General features: G+C 34.4%; 1 protein-coding gene and 1 non-coding gene across 2 annotated transcripts in view; both read left to right on the top strand.

Annotated features, from left to right (window-relative positions):
* Positions 1-23113, top strand: part of DOK6 (docking protein 6) — a 313999-nt gene that overhangs the window by 93360 nt on the left and 197526 nt on the right. The window contains exon 3 of the mRNA XM_069467878.1: positions 14288-14402. Coding sequence (XP_069323979.1) covers positions 14288-14402 — 115 coding nt within the window. The remainder of the gene's footprint in view (positions 1-14287; positions 14403-23113) is intronic.
* LOC138383594 (U6 spliceosomal RNA) lies at positions 17485-17591 on the top strand. The gene has a single exon (XR_011233649.1). It is a non-coding gene; the product is annotated as a U6 spliceosomal RNA (small nuclear RNA).

The raw sequence follows: 23113 nt of genomic DNA, 5'->3' as shown, positions 1-23113 counted from the left end.
GAGTGTCTTTGATAGGGAGGGGCTGGTTGTGAATGAGCAACTCTAAAGCCAGAGATTAGCAAGAAACAGTAGGTGTTAAGACTTTTGGGTGGAGGAGATGGGCAAAGTTGTGGTCTCAAAACAATAGGGGACTTCCTGAGCTAATCTTCATCTTTGTAATGTTTGTATTAAGGTCAACTAAAATTTTAAAAAATCTTAAATATCACCAGTAAAGTTATTCTGTATGGCTTAAGGATGCCAAGGAAAATAGATAACTCAGTAACTGGGATTTCTGTTTAACCCATTTCTCTAGAGCAGATATGATGCAGACTTTTATAAACATATCTGTATGATTGATCTGGGCTTGACTTAGCAAAATTACTGTCTTTATGCCACTTTTTTATCTGTCCATTTTTTTTTCTTTTGTAAGGCAACTATTCGTAATGGTACTATATCAGAACAAAACATGGTATAATTTAAACGATACATTTTTCTATCTGTAAAGTGCAAATAATAATGTTATAGCACACAAAGTGAGAAGATAATTGCATATAAAATAATAGAAAATGTAAAGCAATTATTGTTTTCAAAGTCATTTCTGCCTCAGATTTTGCATCTTTGAAATCAAGGAATAATTGGGCATGGTGGCTCACACCTGTAATCCCAGCACATTGGGAGGCCGAGGTGGGGGGGATTGCTTGAGCAAGAGCAAGAGCAAGACCCCATCACTACAAAAAGTAGGAAAATTAGACAGGCATGGTGGCATATGCCTGTAGTCCCAGCTACTTGGGAGGCTGAGGCAGGAGGATCGCTTGAGTCCAGGAGTTCAAGGTTGCAGTGAGCTATGATGAGGCCACTGCATTCCAGCCTGGGTGACAGAGTGAGACCCTGCTCTAAAAAAAAAAAAAAAAGAAAGAAAGAAATCAAGCAATAGTTTATGACAACATTGGAAAATTTTTGAGATGAATTTGAATGATAATTTCAAGCAAGTTGTTTTACTTGGTAAGTCAGATAATATGAAAGAGTATTCAGTACAACTCTGTTATGACAGTATTTCCATTATTTCTGAGGAATTTTATATTTATAGCACAGATTTAGATCCAGTGCCTTTAATTACTTCAGAATATCATCAGTGCGTTTTGGGTCTTTAAAAATCTCTTTTTTGTCCATCAAAAAAATTTGCTTAATTGTGCAATATCTGACAGATGCAACAGGAGAAATGTTTATTGCATAATGTTCATTGAGAATTAATTATTCCCTACCGTTAATAGAAAGTTTTATGTTATACCACAAGTAATGAAGACATATTCGTTTAGAACCTATGATTTGAAAAATATTTCAGTGAGAATTCGTTCTTGAATAATACTGTCTGCCTCACTATAACTATCTACCATCTTTTAAAAATAAATAATAATGATTTTAAAATAAATAATAATTGAACAATTCCAGTTTGCAGACCACGAGCAACCACTAAACTGATTTTATTGATTAAAGAGCAGGTCCTTAATTTAGGGCACTGTAGGCTTTGAGACTCAGTAAAGTTACTTGTTTTGATGGTAACTGTTTCATTTTTCTACTTAGAACTATTGTCACAAATAATTTGACCTCCTAAAAAAATGGTTGAATTCCTACTGTACAAAATTGAGGGCAACAAGGTGATTTTTTTTTTCCATTTATTTGGAGACAGGGAGAGGGAGAGAGAAATGCAAATATTTTCCTCTAGTTCTCCTTTTCTATTTGTTTGAATCAAGTTAATCTTATTTAGATAACAAACATAGTATAAAATTGAAATGTAACTTGATTTTCAGTAGCTTGGAATTCTCCTCTAATTCTTTTTATCCTTTCATAGAAGTTTTGTCTTATATACTGGAAATTGTCCTCCTACGAGATATTCTTCTAAGCTTGGGGCTATCATGATAATTTCCCAGTCCTGAAGCAGGTTTAGCTTCTCTGAAAGTGACCCAAAAGAAGTCAACTTTCCTACATTTTATTCCAGTTCCATCTTCAAGCAAACTAATCTGGTCAATCTCATCATTATCCCCAGGAGGTGAATTTTTTATGCAGTTTAAACACTAACAATAATTGGGGACAGTTTTAGTTTTCTATCGCTGCATAATAAATTACCACAAATTCAAAGGCTCAAAAAATACCCCTTTATGAGCTCACAGTTCTGTAGGTCAAAAGCCTGGCTCCACGTGTCTAGGGTTGCAGAAGGCTGACGTCAAGGTGTCAGGTGGACTGAGTTCTCATGTAGTGGCTCGAGAGAAAAATCTTCCCAGCCCCTTCTGTTGTTGGCAAAATTTAGTTCCTTGCAGCTGTAAGACTGAGTTCTTTTTTCCTACTAGCTTTCAACAAGAAGCTGCTCTCAACAACTAGAAACTGTCACAGTCCACGATTCTCCCCCTGTCCAAGCCAGCAGGGCACATCGAGTCCTCCCCATGCCTTGAATCTCTGACTTCCTCTTCCATGACTAACTGAAGAAAACTCTCCATTTAGAAGGCTTGCATGATGAAGCCAGGCATGCCTGAGGGATCTCTCTCTCTTTTTCTTTCTCTTTCTGGTTTTATTATTTTTGTAATTGGCACATAATAATTGTCTACATTTATGGGGTATAGTGAGATATTTCAAAATATGTATACAATGTGTAATGATCAAATCAGGGTAATTCTTAACAGCATATCCATCATTTCAAATATTTATCATTTCTTTGCATTGAAAACATTCAAAATCTGCTCTTTTAGCTATTTGAAAATATGCACTAAATTGTTAATCATAGTCAACCTATAGTGTGCTGTAGAACATTAGAACTTATTCTTCCTATCAAGCCATAATTTTGTATCTATTAACCAACCTCTCACTATCCCCCTCCCCCTTCCCTTCCCGGGCTCTAATAACCACAATTCCCCTGTCTACTTCTATGAGCTCACCATGTTTAGCTTCCACATATGAGTGAGAACATGCAGCATTTTTCTTTCTGTACCTGGCTTATTTCATTTGACATAATGTCCTCCAAGCTCATCCATGTTGCTGCGAATGACAGGTTTGCTTTCTATTTTTATAGCTGAATACTATTCCACTGTGTATATATACCACATTTTCTTTATCCATTCATCTCTTGATGGATATGGGAATCTCTCTTTCTCAAAGTAAACAGTGCCGTGTGATATACTCTAATAAAGGGACTGTACAGCAAGGGTTGGGCAACCTTGGAGGACGTCTTTCAATTTTGCCCAAGACCAGTGTTCATTTGACACCCTTGCAGTGCCCAGGGTTGGTGACATGCTCGCTGTGGCTCAGTGCTCACATCTGCTCAGCACTGTGACAATACTTTCTCTAACTGATGATGGAAAGGTATTAGTCACAGTTAGTACAACTTCATGCAAAATAAATATATATATATATATATATATGTATGTATATGGGCTTGCTTACATTTTTTTAGGCTATTTGTTGAAGGAGACAGTGTTTCTTTAAAGTTCTGCATTGTGATCTAATTCTAGTGACCTACCGTTAAAATTTTAGCTTCAGTTTTCATGTGGGAAGGAATTTTTTAGGCCGACGAAAGTGATGGCGCTGCCTTTCTTTCATGGCCTGTAGAGGGTAGACACATATAGGCATCATATTTGAAGTGAAACATGATGCTACTTTGGCATCAGTCATGGAATTTAATTTAATTAGTTGTGAACTCAGTGCCCATTTGTAACACATTTCTTTCTTTCCCATCTCTGATATAGAGACTGAAAAAGCTGGATAATTGCTTTTTTACACTTTCTACAAATAAGGAGGTACATTTCTGGCAATAAGACATAAGTTGAAGTCTGTTAGAAGCTATTAATAGGGTTTTATATTTTCTAATACAACCAGCAATTCCACTTATTCCTTTTTCCTAAATTGAAAGTGTGATGACGGAAATGCTGCAGCCACTGTGCAGCCATGAGGAGACCAGCATGTAAGACATGCAAGAGGACAGACATATGGGCCAGAGATGCCACCTCCACCATTACCAAACTGCTGAACCAACACCAATAACTGCCTACTTCAGAGTTATTATGTGAAAAAAATAAGCTCCTGTTTGTTTAAATCAGCCCTCAGCAAACTTTTTTTCTGTAAAGGGCCAGATAGTAAAAAAAAAAAAAAAAAAAAAAATCTAAACTAAACAAAAACTATGTTTTGCAGATGATAAGGTCTCAGTTGCAACTCCTCAACTCTGCCCTTGTAGTGCATGAAACAGCCGTAGACAACAGTAAAGAAATGGGCATAGCTGTGTTCCTACATGACGTTAGCTACAAAAACAAGTGGCAGACCAAATTTGGTACATAGGCCGTAGTTTGCCTACCCCACATTTCAATCACTGATAATTGAGTTTTCTATTCTTTGAGGCTAATTACATTTCTAACTACATCTTTAAAAGTGTAAATTAACCTATTTTAATAGGTTTAATTTATTTTATTTTTTGTTAATTATTTATTACTATTCCTAGATGCTAATGGTAAACATTACCTAAAGGTGATTGACAGTTAACTCATAGATCACACCTAGAGCTGGTCTCACAAGCTTAGGAAAGTAATTGCAGTCTCGTTTAGCTTTTTTGTACTCTTTGGAATTGATATATATTAATGATCATATTAATACTCTTTTCCACTTTCCACTCTGTGTCCTTTACTAAAGGAACATGATTGTGCCCATTAGTTATATTAAGAGGTTTCATAAACCAGGCCATAGACAGCTGAGCTAAAGACTAATTCAGAGCATTCCTAAGTGTAATAGGCATGTAATTGTTAATAGTTTTACCTGCTAGAATTTCACACATAATTCACTTGACTTTTCTTTAGGAATTGAATCCTCCTCCCTCTGTCCCTCTCTTCCTCCCTTCTTTCCTTCCGCTTTCATTTTCTGGTGTGGTAGAACTCAGCGGCAAAGGTTGTATTAATCATATAACTCTATTAATGGATGCTGTCACCATTGGTTTCCATATTTGCTTAATCTATTTTGTTTCCACTCCTTAATCCCATTCATCTTTCCTCCTCCTTAGGCAGTCATTGCAGTGAGTTTGATGGGAATCTTTGTATTCGTATGATTCTTATAAATGTGTATCGTTGCTTTATTGTACATTTACTACATTGTTAATTCATGTACGTACTATTGTGTTATAACCCTTATTCTGTTTCTTATTTTTCATCATGCTGCATTATGGCTTTTACAACTTATTTGCACTTCTCTGTGTCCATTTTGCCACTAACTGCTACATGAAATCCCATAGTTTGCACTATATTTTACATTTTCCTAGCAATAGAACTATTAATTTATTGCTGGCAACTTCTCATGGCCTCAAGCAAGGCTGAAATTAAAATTTTTGTACCGTGTCCTTATGACCCAGTGTGAGAAACTTTGGGGGATATATGAAAGGAGTGAGATCATTGTGTTAAAGACATTTTAATACGTAAATACGGCAGCTCCCTTGGACACATCTACCTGGCACGTGAGGATCTCTGTGTTCTCTCATTCTCATTGACACTTTTCCAAATCTGGTGGCTGTAAAGTGATGTTCAATTGTGTCTTAATGTGTATTTTTCTATTCTCAATGAATTTGAGAAATTATTCATATGCATGTTTGCTTTCACATTTTATTCGTCCAGGAATTGCCTGACAATATTATTTGTGTGGTTTTTTTTAATGGAATTCCTACATTTTTCTCTCTGTTTTACAAGATTTACTTGTCTGTTTTAAGGACTAGTTTTACTTTAGTTTTACATTTTGGAAATAACCTCTCACCCGTATAATCTGTCATTAACTCAGAATACGGAGTCCTGCATTAAACGGAAATCTGCAACTCGGATGTGCTCAAATGGGTTGAGCCTTGGTAGTTTTCTTTAAGAAATACTTCCCCAGCCCAAAGACCACAAAGATATCATCCTACATTTTATTCAATTAGCATTTTAGTTTTGCCTTTAATATTTTGTTTTCCATCTGTCTGTTGTACAAATTTGTATACTAAGTTACAAATTCCTTTATTTTAATACTTACAAAGCCAGTTTTTATAAGCCCATTTATTAAACCTTCTGTCCTTTCAATTATGGTGGCGGCACGTATTTTACACACACACAGAGTTTGCTCTGAGTTCTCTATTCTATATTATAAACTGTCTGCCTGTTTGTTCTTATTGCACTAATAATGCCATTCATTTTAAATTACCATGGCATCATACTGTTTTACAACATTTAGTAGGGCAAGTGTTCCTTAAACGCTCAGTTGGCTCTTATTTTCTGAAGTCATCTTATCAGTTTATCTAAGAACCTGGAATGTCTTTGCTTTTATTCAGCTTCTCTTTTAAGGTTTAAATTCCTCTCCAGTAAAATCTCTAGATACTTTATAGTTTTTCTTATTGTGAATGCATTGTTTTATTTTCTAACTAATTGTGGATATAGGGAAATCCTCTTATTAATATTTTTCAAGTTGATTGTGTATCTGACAATATTGTTGAATACTTTCATTGTTTCTAGTAGTTTTTCTATTGACTATGTTAGTGTTCCTTTGTCAGTGGTCATATTGTCTGAAAATATTGATAATTATGTCTCCTCCTTTCTTGGTCTTTTTTCTTTCCTTCTTTATTGTCCTGGGCCTATCTTACACTGAGGCCCTGATGGAGAGCATTCCTGCCATGTTTCCAGAAATAAAGAGAAGGTATCTAATGCTAATTTTTAGCATATAACTTTTTAACTAAAGGAAATTATTTTATTTTCTTGATATAATTTTATTATATCATAGTAAAAGTTTTTCTCATAAAAGGTGTTGAACTTTATCAATGATGTTATTTTCTTATCTGCTGAGAAAATCATGTGATGCTTGTCATTTAGTCTATCAATTTTGAGAAATATATTCTTAGAGTTTCCTGATTTTTAACTAAACTCTTATTCCTGGGATAAACTCTATTTGCATATTAGGATCTTTCTTGTTAAGTAAAATGCTGCCATATAGTCATTAATTAATTTTAATTTATAATCGACATCATAATTGTACATATTTGTGGGGTGCAGTGTGATGTTTCAGTGTATGTATACATTGCAGATGACAAGATCATTTATTTAGAAAACTCTTAGGACTCCACTAGAAAACTATTAGAATAAATGAATTTAGTAAATTTATAACAATATAATTTTTTAAATATTTTTCACATCTTGTTTTGGAATCAATATTAAACCAGACGAAAAGGCAGCTGCTTTGCTTTGTCTTCTGGATTATCTTGCAGAAGATGTGAATTCATTGACCCTTAAAAGTCTGGTAAACCCAATTATGAAATGATCTGAAAATGGGCTTTTGGGACATGAATATATTGTTTTATTCAAGTTTTCTAATTTTTTTCTGCTGACAAGTTTAGTATTTTGTATCTTCCTAAATATATAACTTTTTCATCTATGTTTTTAAATTAATTCGTATACGGTTGTTTATAAGCTTCCTATAAATACTTAGTTTTGTTTGTTCAATTTTCTCCTTTTCATCCTGTGCTTGATTTATTTCTTCTGTCTTCTAACTTGCCAGAGGTCTCTTTCATTAATCATTGCAAATGGAGCTTTTGTTTTGTAAAATTTTATTTTTTCTTGATTTCTGCCCTTATCATCATTATAATCTTTCTTTATGAAAATATTCTGTTGCTTTTTATTTACTTTCTCGGAGGATGTCTAAGTTCTTTGCCATCAACCAGTTTTGTTCATGAAAATATTTTTAAAGCTAAATGTTCCCTTTAAGCATTATATTATCAGCATCTTATTTATTTATTTATGAGACAGGGTCTGTCACTCTGTCACTCAAGTGGGAGTGCAGTGGTGCACCTATAACTCCCTGCAACCTCAAAGTCCTGGGCTGAAGTGATCCTCCTGGCTCAGCCTCCTGAGTAGCTGGTACTACAGGTTCGTGCCACCCAACTCAGCTAATTTTTTATTTGTGTAGAGATGGGAGTCTTGCTATGTTGCTCAGCTGTTCTCAAACTCCTTTATATTTTGAAGAACTTCCATATCTTTGCTTGTGAGAGGTATAGATGTCCTACTTAACTTCCTTGTGAACTGTCAGATAATTTTGGCACTTTGATTGGTTTATAATTTGCCCTTTTCTCTCCCTTCCGTTTGGACTATATAATTTATTGGAGAAAAGGCAATGTGCTTGCAAGATCAGTTAGGATTTGTAGTAAGGATATATTGTACTACTTTTAGCATCTATGTAATCTTGCCTGAGAACCAAGTTTGATGGGTTGTCTATGCAGCCATGATTTGAACTTGGGTACCATGAATAGATTGATACAATGTCATACATGCAAGGAGTTTGTCTCAGACTTTTCTTCTTTCCATTTGTGACACTTTTAAAAATTGATGTATGTCAGCAGTTTGTGCCTAATAATAGCCTTGTATCTTTTGAACAGCTGCAACAACATTTTTACAGCAAGGATCTCTCCAGCTGTTGCCAATTTTTTTTTCATGCCACCAGAACTGATCTTCTTTCTATAATACTTTCTGTCTCATACATAATGGTAGGTCAACAATCCTGGGCAACTCATCCTAGTTCTTCCCAGCTGTCAGATGTGTGAAGTAAACATAGAACTTCTTTATTTCAAGTACCCATTTCTATGTTTCGGTTCCAGAAATGCCAACAAAAAGCAGAGTTACAAAAACTACAACTAGTATAATGACTTTCATAGATATTAGCCAGGTATTTTTTTGAGATCCTTGTGAAACTCACCAAGTCCATGATTATAGACTATAAAAGTATAAATTATTTTACAAAGAAACGTTTCATGTGCTTAAAGAGAACAACCTGGAGACTCGTAATTTTACTACGGGGAAGAGAGTGGTCCCACTGTCTTCTCCAGTGTTCTTTGGACTGGCATTTCAGGTTGATGCTGCTTGTTTGTTACCTGTTAATATGTCCAAATCAGAAAAAGAAAAAAAAAATCAAACAAACAAAAACCTATTATTGGCTACAAACAAGGCAAAGAGCAGAAGAGGGCCAGATGCCTCCAGAACATTCAGACCTTCTCATCTAAACATTTGAATGACTTCTGCAGGTGAATTTCCCCCACTCTAGTGGCCAGTTCCCTAACTGAGAGGAGGTAACTCCAAAGGTGAGGTGAGGAATACCAGCATGGTAACAAGTCAGCCTTGCTGTTGGTCCCCATCCAAGGAAAATAAATGAGTTTTCCAGAAGGCTTTGTGCTCTATTTCCTTATCACTGCATGAAATGAGTGTATTATTATTTTTAAACACATAAATAAATAAATAAAAAATAAATATTTAATAATTTATAATTTATAATATCTCTTATGGTAACCATTAACAGATATAACCCACATGAATAAAGTAGGTGAGAATAAGGTTTGGAATTTGTCTATTTTTTTTTTATTTATTCTTTAAAATCCAAGTGTCATGCCTACAAAGTTGTTGCAGAACTCATAAATTAGGATGGAGATATTCTCCCGCTATGTTCCTTAATTCTGTTTTTTTCTTCTACCATAGGGTTTATCACAGTTATTTCTAATCTTGTTACCCAAACTAAATTATGAAGCCCTACAGAACTTCTTTAATTTCTCTGCACTCAGCACCATGAGTTGCCTAGGGATTGCTCTTTAAAATAAAAATTTAATAGCATCAGTTAGCAATATAATCATTTGGGTAAGTTCATATTTAGACATTAATCGTTTTACTTATCAGACTTTAATATTTTAAATTTTTGATCCTGGCATTTATTGATTTGGACCTGAGCAACCTGAATTTTTTTCAAGCATTTTTTTCTTTAACTCAATTCTGTTAATTTCATATTTATTTAAGATAATTTATTTAAATGCTTTTATTAGACTTTAATCAGTATTTTGTACTTTTATAGCCATGTCAAAAATCAATATTTCAGAAGTATTAATACATACTGAATTTTTTAGTGATGCAATAATTTTCTGGTATTTATTACTGGAAAGCTCTAGGATTTCACAATTTTAATAAATGATAATTATTGTTATGTCATATGACAGGTTTTTAGATAAACAAAAACATTCTTATTTTAAAATATTTTAGAAATTATTTTAAAATTGTCCTCATCTAAGTAAATACAAAGAGTTTCCAATTGGATAGTCAATATATATAGTATTGAGAATGAAAAATGAGGATAGGAGATTCAAATACATTATTAGATCTTGACCTGAATTTTTATGATTCAAAATATTTTTTAAAACTAGAATTTTATACTCCTCATTAGTGTTTTTCTTTCCTGGCATGTCTTTAATTTTCTAGGGTACACACTAAAGTAAATGGCATCACACTGTTAATTAACAACAAAAAGTCTTGCATTATTCTAGAAACCACTGTAACAACGTCTGCTTGAAGAGGATGTCTGCATTTCTAAATGTAAATTTTACAGAAGAGCAAACACTTTGTTTGAACTACATCATCTGTCAGATTGCCTAAGGTGGCACTGAAGGTAAAGAAATCCCTGGTGTTTGCTGCATTTTGCTAAGCTATCCATTAGTTTATTTTGTTGATTTTTGCTATAAGAGGACAAAAACATATAGAAATCACAATATCTCTTCTAATAGTATTTTACATTTGTAAAAGTTTCCCAAAACAGGTTTATAAATGTTTTCATAATATTGTTTGATAAAGCTAGATATTATATATAAGGTAACAACTTACTATATCACTTCTGTGCTCACCTTTTCACATAAATTCTGAAGCAACACATAATTTTCATTATTTTTAGACTCAATTTTGGTAAGATCCTTTGTTCAGTTAAAATTAATAACATTTGAAAATAATATCTATTTTGCAAACATCAATGTGTTATGCTGGAATAAAATTTGGTTTAAATGTCACGAGTTGATTAATCATTTAAAAATTTAAGAGTTAAGCTTTATTTCAGAACGTGCTTTAATGTGTTTAAAATATAACATATGAGTCATTTTTAAAAAACATTCCCATCTTTCTCTCCAGGGTATTAATCCTTAGAAACTATAAGATATTTATGTTAATTTTTCTTTCTTGTTTAAAAAAATTAGTATTTTCAAATAGATAAACAGGTAGATAGACAGAAATACAGATAGATGCATACATACACACACATATATATGTATTTATGTATATAAAGCAAACCTTTTTAAGCTTAAAGGTTTGTTTTATTTAAAATCACTCTCTTACCTATTTTAATTTTTCATGATAATCTTAAGTGAGATTATTACAAATGGAGATAAAAACAATTATAAATAAAAGATACATTAAAACTAATTTTCTAAGCTGAAAGCCTTTCCTCTAAGTGCTGGAACAAGACAGAGGTTCTCACTTTCACCCCTTCTATTCAGCATAGTACTGGAAATCTCAGCCAGAGCAATCAGGCAAGAGAGAGAAATAACAGGCATCCAAATTGAAAAAAATGATATCATATTAACTCTTTTTGCAAATGAGATGATCTTATATGTAGAAAAATCTAGACTCCACCAAAAAACTCTTAGATTGGATAAATTAATTCAGTAAAGTTGCAAGATGCAAAGTCAACATACAGAAATTAGTGGTGTTTCTAAACACCAGTAATGAACTAGCTAACAGAGAAATCAAAATGGCAATCCCATTTACAATAGCTACAATAAGGTAAAATATCTTGGAATTAATCTAGCCAAGGAGGTGAAAGACTTCTACAAGGAAAACCACAAAACACAGATATAAGAAATTGAAGAGGACACAAACAAATTGAAAGATATCCCATGTACATAGATTGGAAGAATTAATATCATTAAAATAACCATACTACCCAAAGCAATCAACAGATTCATTGCAATCCCTATCAAAATACCAAGGCCATTTTTCATAGAATTAGAAAAAATAATCATGCTTCTGATCTAAATGCAACAGTTTTGGCACCTATCAAGCAGAAAGGTTGCTGGACTTTAATATTTTAGTCAGAGTTGTGTAAACTGAACCAGTTGAGGTATCTATGGTGTTGTCTATTGTTTCTGCTGTTAATTATCGGTACTCCTCAGTTAAGATGATGAATTTTTTTCCTCTCAAATTGGTATGGATGGTCTGCTGTTGTGGGTTTCACCTATAACATTGTCTCATCTCTTCTTAGAATGAGTTATCCATTTGTAAACTGCTGATTTCTTTAGAGCATTATCACCATAAATTTTTTTGTAAAGCATCTATGATTTCAGCACTCTTCCAAACTTCTTCATAAATTTGATGTTTGTTCTTACTTCAACTTTAGCAGAATTCATATTACTCTGATAGTGGCTCTTTGCAAACTGATACTTTACCTTTCTTAGTGCCTCAAATTAGATCCTGTTTAGACATGTTATAAAAAGTTAGTATGAGTTTATTTTGGTGCAAAAAAATTTTGAAATCCATGTATACTTTTTTCATAATACACATTTTCCATGAACTTTTTGAAGACCCCTCATATATATTACTGGTTCCATTTCTCTGGAGAACTCTGACTAACACCCATCCCCTCCTCCCCCGTCACCTGCCTGACATTTGATGAATGTTACTAGTGTATGTGCACATAGTGTTGATCAGTTAATACCAGTTTGATGGTGAGTACATGTGGTGCTTGTTTTTCCATTCTTGTGATACTTCACTTAGTAAAATGAGCTCCAGCTCTATCCAGGATAACACAAGAGGTACTAGATCACTATTGTTTTTTTGTGTCTAAGTAGTACTCCATGGTATACATATACGACATTTTATTAATATATTCATGTATTCATGGGCACTTTGGTTGTTGTATATTCACATCTAATGGGTGTGGTGCGCACCGTTTGGGGGATGGACATGCTTCAAGCTCTGACTCGGGTGGGGCAAAGGCAAGATATATAATCTAACCATTTGTACCCCTATAATATGCTGAAATAAATAAATAAATAAAAATACTTGATGAATTGTCTGATTCTTTTGACAAGTAGCTTTTAGCAACTCTCTTTAGTCTCCATTCCACCCTAGGCAATTGCCCATTTCCATGCACATGATAGCTTCCTTGCCTGTGATTTTTGTTGTTTTGTATTTTAACTGATGACCACTGCCTAATTTACATAGTATAATGTTAAATACAGATATAAATGCTTACTAAATTCTTACTACATTAGATGTTAAAGATAATAAAATATTATTTCCTTAGGATATATCTAAATCCACAAATATGTATGTATATATCTACACACATATGTATAAATATGTATTATACAAATATATGGATGTGTATGTGCAGATATATTATGCAGTCAGAAAAGGTAAAATTTAGTATTTATTTAGTGCATGTGTTTATCAAAACATTCATCAGCAGATAAACTTAAGAAGCATTAATGAAAATTCCGTATTTGGAGAGGGAAAATTAAAGCATAGTCAAAAGACAAATTTATCACAGATTATCATAAGACCATAGATATGACATCATAGAATGTCATAAAAAAGATATTAATGGTCTATTATCCCAGTTAATCCTGCCTATTTTCTGCTAACAATATTGATCCAGAAATGAGAAATATTTTAAATTAGAAGGAAAAACAAGATTAAACATGTTGAGAAGTGAATTAGAAAATGCTCATACAACATTATTATTGCAATGTTGTGTTTGCAGAGTTCTTGAAATAAACATTTGCCCATTTCTGTTGATTGTGGGGAAAAAATAAAAGATGCAGAAGAACGTGTACCAATACAGAGTCAAGATCTAAAACACATGAGATTATTGAATATTTTTAATTGTAAAATGAGAAAAGATTTGTTAACCTAGGTTCACAATCTTGGACGGGCCTTGGTGGGAGAAGCAGTACACAGGTCTGTGAATACTATGTGCGTTTTGCTGGAGAACAGGTCCATTGCTTATATTTAATGACTCCAAATATTAGAGTCATTTTGTTGACAGGTGTCAATTGCCTCATGCCTATAGTCCTACCAGGAACTTGCGTGATAAGTGGGAGTCAGGAAAGAGATGAGATATTAAATCCAATCAATATTCAACAGATATCAAATGAGAATCCTCATAGTCCACAACTGCTATTATTTTCTGGGGATAATAATTTTAATAAAAGCACAGAGTCCATGGAGCTCCTCTAAATAATTTTGGACCATTTCTAAATGCAGCAAATAACATAATCTGTGACCAAAATTGAGGGCCTATTAGAAGACATTTGGTTTTGTTCTTTATTGCTTCTGGCTGCAGTTAATTAGAAATGAGTACAAATATCCAGTTGAAAGTGGTTTAAGACAATGGTAACTGATGATTTGTTTCAGCACTCCACTATAGATGATATCTACTGTACACTAACTTAAAAGTATTTTTTTCTTTCAAGGTAACTGAATTGCACAATATCAAAAATATAACCAGACTGCCTCGAGAGACAAAGAAGCATGCAGTGGCAATTATCTTTCATGATGAAACATCGAAGACATTTGCCTGTGAATCAGGTAAGCAATTTTAAGTCCATCTACTGCTTTAGGAAATTGGGCTGCTTCTGAGACAATGGCCCAGACGGATTAAGATACACTGCTGAATAGGACGGCTTATTGTAATGAGAATATGTTGCAGAACGCTTTAGTGAGAGACTCGACATACTGATTTCCGCAGATGTTTTGGGTGCTTGTTATCTGTCTGTGTCTGGATTTTGCTCCCACGTGGTTTGAGGACTCTTGAGGTTTCCATTCAAGCTTTGGGAATTAAGCAAACAATATCTGGCAGATGTTGTTAGGGGGAGCCTGTGACTGGTATTCTGGTTCTTGCCAAGTGTAGCTGTCGGCATCTGGTAGGGCAGTAATAATCCTGGTGTGCAGTGGCATGGCAAAGCACAGCCTGGGTCCCCAGACGTTTCCAAACAGACCTTTGAGCGATTTGTTTCTTTCACGGGTTCTCAGTGTTACCAGTAAATATACTTCAGATTGAATTTTAGTATCCCACTTTGTAAGGCACTGTGACATTATTGAGACACAAGGCAGTTTATAGCTTGAACTTGCAGTATCTTTCATGTTGGAATCCCTGTGCTATGTAATCTATTAGTTGGCGTATTACTTTTTGCTCAATGAAATGGTACGTTTGTTTTATAATGGATGTTAGCAAAAAGTACGAAGGGCTTGAAAGACGTGAATTTATATTAATAGTTGAGTCTTTAGGAGCATGTTTATTGAGTATTTTTGAAAAGGAAAATAATGCTTCTGGTTTTAAATAAAGTACATGAATATAATTAATACCAGCTTATGTTATTCTAAAACTGATACTGTCACTTCCCTAACTAAAATTGTTCATGCCTCCTCACCTACACCTATCTTCGTTTGCTAAACTGAACTGGAATTTATTGGTGTTCCTCTTTCCTTAAATGCCTTTATCCATCTGTTCTGGCATATTTTTCTTCACTTGCCATGTGACCTCATTTCATCATTTAAAATCGACTTTTTGAAGTTGCATATAAGTCTGTTAATTGGTGATATAAATCCCCATTCTGTAATAGAACCTTTCCCAACCTTGCTGGCTAAATATAGTATTATCCAAAGTTATTTCTGCCTTCTTGTGCACTGTCGTAAAACTGTCTAACCACTTTATTTTTCTCTGAGCTCTTAAATAGTGTCCCATATTTAAAACTAATAATAACCAGAAAGATTGATTTTCCTAAAAAGATAAAAGATAATTTTTAGTGTTTACAGTTTTAATTTTTCACTGTTGTTTTACATTTTTGAAATTGGACTGAGCAATGTTTTGTATGTTTAGGAAATACTGGAGTCTATTCTTTTTGAAAAGAATGATATTTAATAATGTCTCTTTATGCAAAAATCTTATTTACGTTGTATTTGAGAAGACAGTGACCTCAAATTCGTGCTTATTCAATAACTTAATAATTCAATATAGTGCTTCTTTCAATCTGCTCACATTCTTGAATCCCATATATCATTAAAAAACATTGTTTAATGCAATTTTCTGCATTTACACAGATGGCTTTTCTGATTGACATCATTATAGTCTACTCTCTATTTAACTTCCTATTCGTTTTAAAATAAACTAGGCTTGCGGATATTATAAAGCTTATGAGACTGCACCCTTTCAAATTTCTATATTCTGGGAAGTTGAGGAAAATACATACACCCAAATTTTGTGTAAATATCTTTGCTGCTCTGTGACACCCTTCTAGCTCATTTATCCTAGTGTCTGTCCTCGCCCTCGTAGGTGGCAGGGTACATACCAGCGAAAGCAAGCAAGCTTCTTGTTTACATGCTGATACTTAGAGGCATTTTAATAGAAAAGATGTCTTATGTAGATACTACATATGAGTTCTATGTTCACGTGCTCCCAAGTGCTTAGTTAGAAATGCTAATGTCTATAACACGTTGAAATTGTTTGATTAATTCAGAAACTTTCACGCACATAACTGCAGTCTAGCAGTTCCAGTGTATAGATGCTATCTGAAAAGTCTAAAGTATGCTTCGGTGAATGTTGTGGAACTACACACAACAGAGGACCCGCGTGTCCCGGAGAGTAAGTGTGGTGACAGGCAAGTGGCACCCAGCTCTTCCAGTCCTGCTGCTACATTCAGCGTCTCACACACAGCTCAGTGTGAGCAAAACATACTCCTCACTGGGTTGACTTAACGGGGCCATTTAAAAATTGTATTCGAAGGCCATAGGATTTAGAATTTTAAAATAAAACTCCTCAGTACGTGTAGTATTTAGATCTTTCTTGGTTTCTAATAACAGGAATCGGCGCTTCTTGGAGAAATGGCTGATTCTAGGATGGGGCACAAAATATACAAAATGAGCCCAGAGCATTGCATCTTGTGGTGCCAGAAAGCAAGGAACTGCTAAAAAGCAAAAAACAACAAAAAACAACCAAAGTTGGCATATGTCAAAGAGACCCCAGAGTTCCCAGTGGCCAGAGCTGGAACAATTTGAATAACAAAATAAACTAGGATTATAACCCAAATTATAAAATAAATATTCATGAGTCTCTGCTGATATAAATGATTGAATAAATAAATAAACAAGAGAGCATAGACAAAGCTCCCATGCAGAAGATAACTCCAAATAATTTCTGTAGATACTCTGCCTGAAGTGTAGGCTGTTCGCAGCGACTTCCTTCCAAGGAGAATAGATAAAAGGCGGGACGAGAGAGGAAGAGTCAGGGTGGGGGAGAACAGCTTTCCGGTGGAGAAAACTGACAGACCCTCCCTCAGACAGGTGACCAAGGTCAACACCAACAATGATAAGTGATGCTGACAAAAAACAGTACTTTACCTCTGTGGTCTTCCTCCCAACAACCCGTAACTCCGTGAGGAAAACATCAGACAAATCCAAATTAAAGAACATTCTACAAAATAGCTGACCAACATTCCTCAAAACTGTCAGTCATTAAAAACAAGGAAGGTCTGAGAAACTGTCACAGCCCAGAGAATCCTAAGGAGACATGATGTGGTCTCCTGGGTGGGATCCCAAAACCAACATACAAACAAAAACTACGTAAAAACTGAGCAAATCTTATAATATTAGGGTCACTAATAAGAATATATCAGTGCTTGCTTCGGCTGCACATATACTAAAATTGGAACGATACAGAGAAGATTAGCATGGCCCCTGCGCAAGGATGACATTTAAAAGAAAAACAATATATCAGTGTTGGTTAATAAATTTTATCGAATGTACCATACTAATGTAAGATGTTAACAATAGGGGAACCTGGGTACAGGCTACATAGGAGCTCTGTATTATCTTTGCAATAATTATTTCAATCTAAAACTACACCAAAATAAGAAGCTTATTTTAAAAAGTTAATGTGGAAGTGACATAAAAATATATCAATGAACTAGATTAGACCAAAGTATAATAGAAATGTAGTATGTTATAAAGGATATATTTAAAATTAGTAAAGACAAATGGGATCTTACAATAAATCATGTTGAAAAGATTAAACTCTTACATGATCATATCATTGTATGCTTTGAGAATGATGCAGTGATACATATTATTTTTTAACAATGGAAGTGGCAATACTAAAATCATTGCCACTGTGCCATGGCTTGATAGGGAATTTTAGATGCTTGCCTAGTATTATAATGGATAATGAAAAACCAGATTTAAGGTTGTGGTGTGAGGGGTCCATGTTTCAGTATAGGCGATTCAGCAAAAGGCTGAGTCTACCACATATTTTTTTTAATGAACTGAGCACCCGCTTCAGGGTCATTCTGTAATATGTTCTATTGCTAACTTTGAACTAATTCTGCAGGCCCTGCTTGCTTTTCTCTGAAATGCTGCCGGTGAACTCATCGCACATTAGTATGGCAAATGCAAAGGTCACACAGATGGCTTACTTCTTGACATTGATTTCACATTGGAAAAACTTAGCCCTGATTCCCTAAACCTACAATTCTGCCTGCCTGCCCTGTAGAGAGTAATGTGTAGACATTTGTTACCAGTGTATGAATCATGTAAAACCTACACCTGATTATGCTACTTTGATCATCACTTGATAACCATCACTGCTATTGCTACCATGTTAGTCTCTCCCATAAAGTGCTATACACCCTAAAATATATACATCTGTGGAGAACTTTACTCAGTTCTTGTTGGGTCAAAAAGTAGGAAATAAGATGGATGTATTTGTGATGCATAACTTTAGAGAAACTATTTTGGATATTTATGTTATTATATAATACTGATTTATCCTCAAAGAAAAACATTTATAGAGCAAGGGAGCCATAATTGTACTTTAGGAAAATTTTGAAATATAAGCATCAAATCTGGGTCAATAATACCATTTGAATCAAAACTGACAAGTAGTGGTCTCACTAAATCACAGTGAGACCTTTGAATTATTTTTAAGATAATCAAAGAATTTTCATATTTCTGACTTTGAATCTTCCTTTTATCAATTATAAGTGAAAAAATGGCTTATTAGAAATGCCAATTAAGGAACTAGGATTGATATAACCACAAAAGGCAAGGTTCTATTGAATTTTTAAAAAATTCTTGGAACACAAAGAATTCTCTTGCTGACAAAAACTGTTTCTTCTCACCTCTGGATTTCACACTTGCGGTAGTAATTCACAGGTCTAGAATTTGAAGAGTTTTTACTTTATGGTGGTTTTATGGGTCATGTAAGACTTTTGAGAAATGAAGGTTCTTCATTAGGAGAAAATGGTCTTAATTTCTGAGAGAAGAATTTCTGACAATGCAGCTAAAACTAGATCCAAATGTAAAAAACAGAAGAATGTTTTTATTCTAATTTCTAGTGAAGAGTTTTCACTAGTTTAAATATGACTTACTTGAAAGGATTATTTGTTTTTTAAAACGACTTTATGTGTAAATGTAACAGTCTGCTTAAGGCTAGTAGTTAAAATGTTTAAGAAACAATGATATGATTTAATTGTCTCAGCTTTATGACACATGCTGATGGAAAAAAGAAAGATCTTAAAACTCACAAACAAGGAATTTTATTATTTTTTCATGCAAATTATGTTTTTAGATGGATTTTTAAGATGCAGTAGTTCATATCTGTTGATTAAATTTTATTTTCTAGGGAAAATGTTGTGTCAAGTAGACATTATATAGATTATTAAATACTCAAAGGAATTGCCAAGGGATGATAAGAAACCAATTTTCTAAAGTTTAATAAAAGGAGTGCTGCTCCTCAGCTGTCTCAGAGAGTTCTGCGCCACTGCCTCGGGATAGAGAATCTCGAAAGTATCTCTGTAGTTTTATGAGACCCGTGTTGGGAGAGATCCTTTTTTTTTCCTTAAAAGTTTCAGAATCAGCTGCGTCATTTTGCAGTATTTAGGAACTGTTTGTCATTCTTCGCATCTCAAACATACGGAGTGATAAAGTTACAGTAGTATTTATTGAAACCTTTCTATAGTTCTGCTGTAAGAGTAATAAATGTATTAATACATAAAGTCCTCACCCTAACCCTATAAGGAACTAGGCTATCCCTAAACAAAAAAGAAACGGAGGTACTTTGATCCCGAGCTCATGCCCTTAACAACGAAGCTACTCGGCCCAGGTTTCTACCTAAGTCCTGATGCGAACTACCAAACCCACATTGATTTCACATAGATCACGGTCATATTGCGTCTTTTCTTTAAGAGGTCTCCCTTAAGTATACATTATAATTAAGCGTAGAATAAAAGTTAAAACACCATTTTATTTAGTGGGCGACTTGAAAAAACGTAATAAAAACAAAAGGTAGTATTAAAATTTTCACTATTTGAAAAACAAATGACCCTTCTAATAGTCTCAAGAAGAAAAATTATATGATCATATCATTTGTGCAGAAAAAGCATTTGACAACATTCAGGCACGGTCATGATAAAAACCATTTCCTCAACTTGATAAAGAACATCCACAGAAACCTACAGCTACGTCACACTTGAGGGTGAAGGGCTGATGCTTCCCCCTAAGATTGGGAGCAAGACAAGCCTACCTGCTTTCCTACGTGCTGTGCCGGATGGTAACTGGAAGCTCTAACTATCACAGTAAGGCAAGAAAGAGAACTAAAATACACAGAGATCGGAAAGCTATAAATAAAACTGTCCCTTTTTGAAGATGACATGATTATCTACGTACAACAATCCCAGTGAATCTCAGAGGGGAAAAAAAAGACAGAGCTCCTAGAAAAAAATCTAAATGTAGCAAGATATTAATACATGTAGGTATATATATGTATACATATATATATATGATTATTCTAAAATCATATGGAAAGAGAAAACTTCCAACAAGATAAGTATACAAGGAACTTACCTCAAGAAAATAATGGCCATTTATGAAAAGCCCACAGCTAACACCATAATCCATGAGTAAAAGTTGAAAGCTTTTCTTGTACGATCTGGTACAAGGCAAGGATGCCTACACTCACCGCTCCTCAACATAGTACAGGAGGTCCTACTCAGGGCAGTTAGACAAGGAAAATAAAAGCATCCAAGTCAGAAAGTAAAAAATAAAATTATCTCTGTTTGCAGATAACATGACCCTATATGTAGAAAACCCGAAAGACTCCATTTAAAAAACCGTAAGAACAAATAAACAAATTCAGTGAAGTTGAGGATATGCGATCAATATAAAAAATCAGTAACATTTCTTTACACTAACAGTGAACTATCTGAAAAGAAAATTTGTAAGAATCCTATCTACAAAGCAGTAAAAAGAATAAAATATTTAGGTGTAAATTTAACCAAGGAGGTAAAAAAAAAAAAATCTGTATACTGAAAACTCTAAAACATTGATGTTTTTATCTGTTACTCTTTCGTGGATTTTAGCAAGTGACAAAAGACTCCTGGGTCAGAGAAAAAAGAAATTTCTTACTCGAGACAGGGAATCAGCAAGAGCCTCCGTGTGTTTGTGTTACTTCCCTTTTTCCCCAGGTCCCAGGGAGGCAATGTGTCCAGCCCAGATGGATGCCTGCTCAGGCAGTGAGTTGATGTCACAGCTGCAAAACTCAGGACCCGGAGGCCCTGTAGTTTTTGAACGAATGGCACACATTGTAACAAGCAGCAAACACGCCAGCCCCCTTAGCTCCAGGAGGAGTGGGCAGGTACCTGGAAGTCACACTTGATCTACTTAGTTGCCTCTGTGACTCCGTGGAGAAACTCACAGTGTGAGCATACAGAGAAGCATCGCTGTCTGGAACTCCCAGCAAGAAAGAGCATTGAGGCTTGGGGACCATGCTTCTCCCAATATGCTAGGTTTTATCTACCCAATTTGTTGGTGTTTCATGTTTGAAATTTTACTTTGTTCTTGTTTTATTTTAACATTGGGATCCTGCCCATCATGTGGTACTTGTTCACTTAATTAATATTTATTGAGGACCGAGTACGTGCCAAGCACTCTTCTATGCCCTGGCTTAGCTTTAAGATTGAAAAGATGATTAAAAATCAATTACTATAAAAAAATAAGGTCAGGATTTTTCATATCTGGATTCTCCTTTAAAAAAAATGTCTCTTTAATATTTGAAACTATTAAAACTCATAAAAAGGATGGGGTCCAATTTATTTTATGAGGCCAGAGAAAAATCTGATGTTTTCCTCACTTTTAATGTATTTTAGTTTTAAATTTAAAAACTAGCAAAAAGTTACAGCAATATGCTCTAGCGGCAAAAGGTTAAAGTATTGAAGAGGTAACTTAACGAGAAGAGTGCTATATAAATGAAACTTAAAAAAAAATCTTATTTAGAAACATAAAACATATCACTTCCTTGGACAGGAAAACATAATAGTAAAACATAAATTTCTCCCATGTTAATAGTACATTTTAATATAGTTCCTATTGGGATGTCAACAAAATTTTACCTTTGGAGTAGAAAAAAATTATTTAAAATTTATATGAAATAATATATATCTATGAATAACCAAAGGAAACACATTAAAATCTGGAAATTTTTTTCAAGAAAATTTGGAGAACTGTGTGCAAAATGTAAGGGTTGATATAGTCTTCTTTGTGAAGATAAAAGATCCAAAGCTGGAAGAGAAAGGGCTGATGTTTCAGACCATACAAAATCAAGCTACTCTCATATAGCAAAAGACTTGCCATCAAATTGGTACTAACAGATCAACACTAAGGTGCTCACGTGGTAGTAATTCTCACTGGGTGCCAGTCAGGTGGGGGATGGAGGGGGTGAGAGGTGACCCACAGCTAATGGAAACGGGGCACACTGTATGGGGAAAAGACATGCTTGTAGCCCTGGCTTGGGCGAGGCAAATGCATTTCATGTAACCAAAATATTTGTACCCCCATAAAATCCTGAATTAAAAAAATAATAACACTAAGGTAACATGAAAAGACACTTGCACTCAAATGTTCATAGTAGTACAACTCACAATTGCAAAGATGTGGAAACAACCCAAATGCCCATCAATACATGAGTGGATTAACAAAATATGGTATATGTATACCATGGAGTACTACACAGCCATAAAAAATGGTGAACTGATACCTTTTGTAACAAGCTGGATGGAACTGGAGACCATTCTTCTAAGTGAAGTATTTCAAGAATGGAGAAACAAACACTACATGTACTCACTACTAAATTGGAACTAAAGGATCAAAACTTGTGTGCACGTATGGAACTAAAACTTAATGGAAATCAAGCAGGTGGGAGGGAGGGGGGAGGGGATAGGCAAATTCACACCTAATGGGTACAATGCACACTA

The sequence above is a fragment of the Eulemur rufifrons genome, chromosome 5, assembly GCF_041146395.1.
Source record: "Eulemur rufifrons isolate Redbay chromosome 5, OSU_ERuf_1, whole genome shotgun sequence".
Classification (NCBI taxonomy): domain Eukaryota; kingdom Metazoa; phylum Chordata; class Mammalia; order Primates; family Lemuridae; genus Eulemur; species Eulemur rufifrons.
This window is presented reverse-complemented; position numbering and strand designations above follow the sequence as displayed.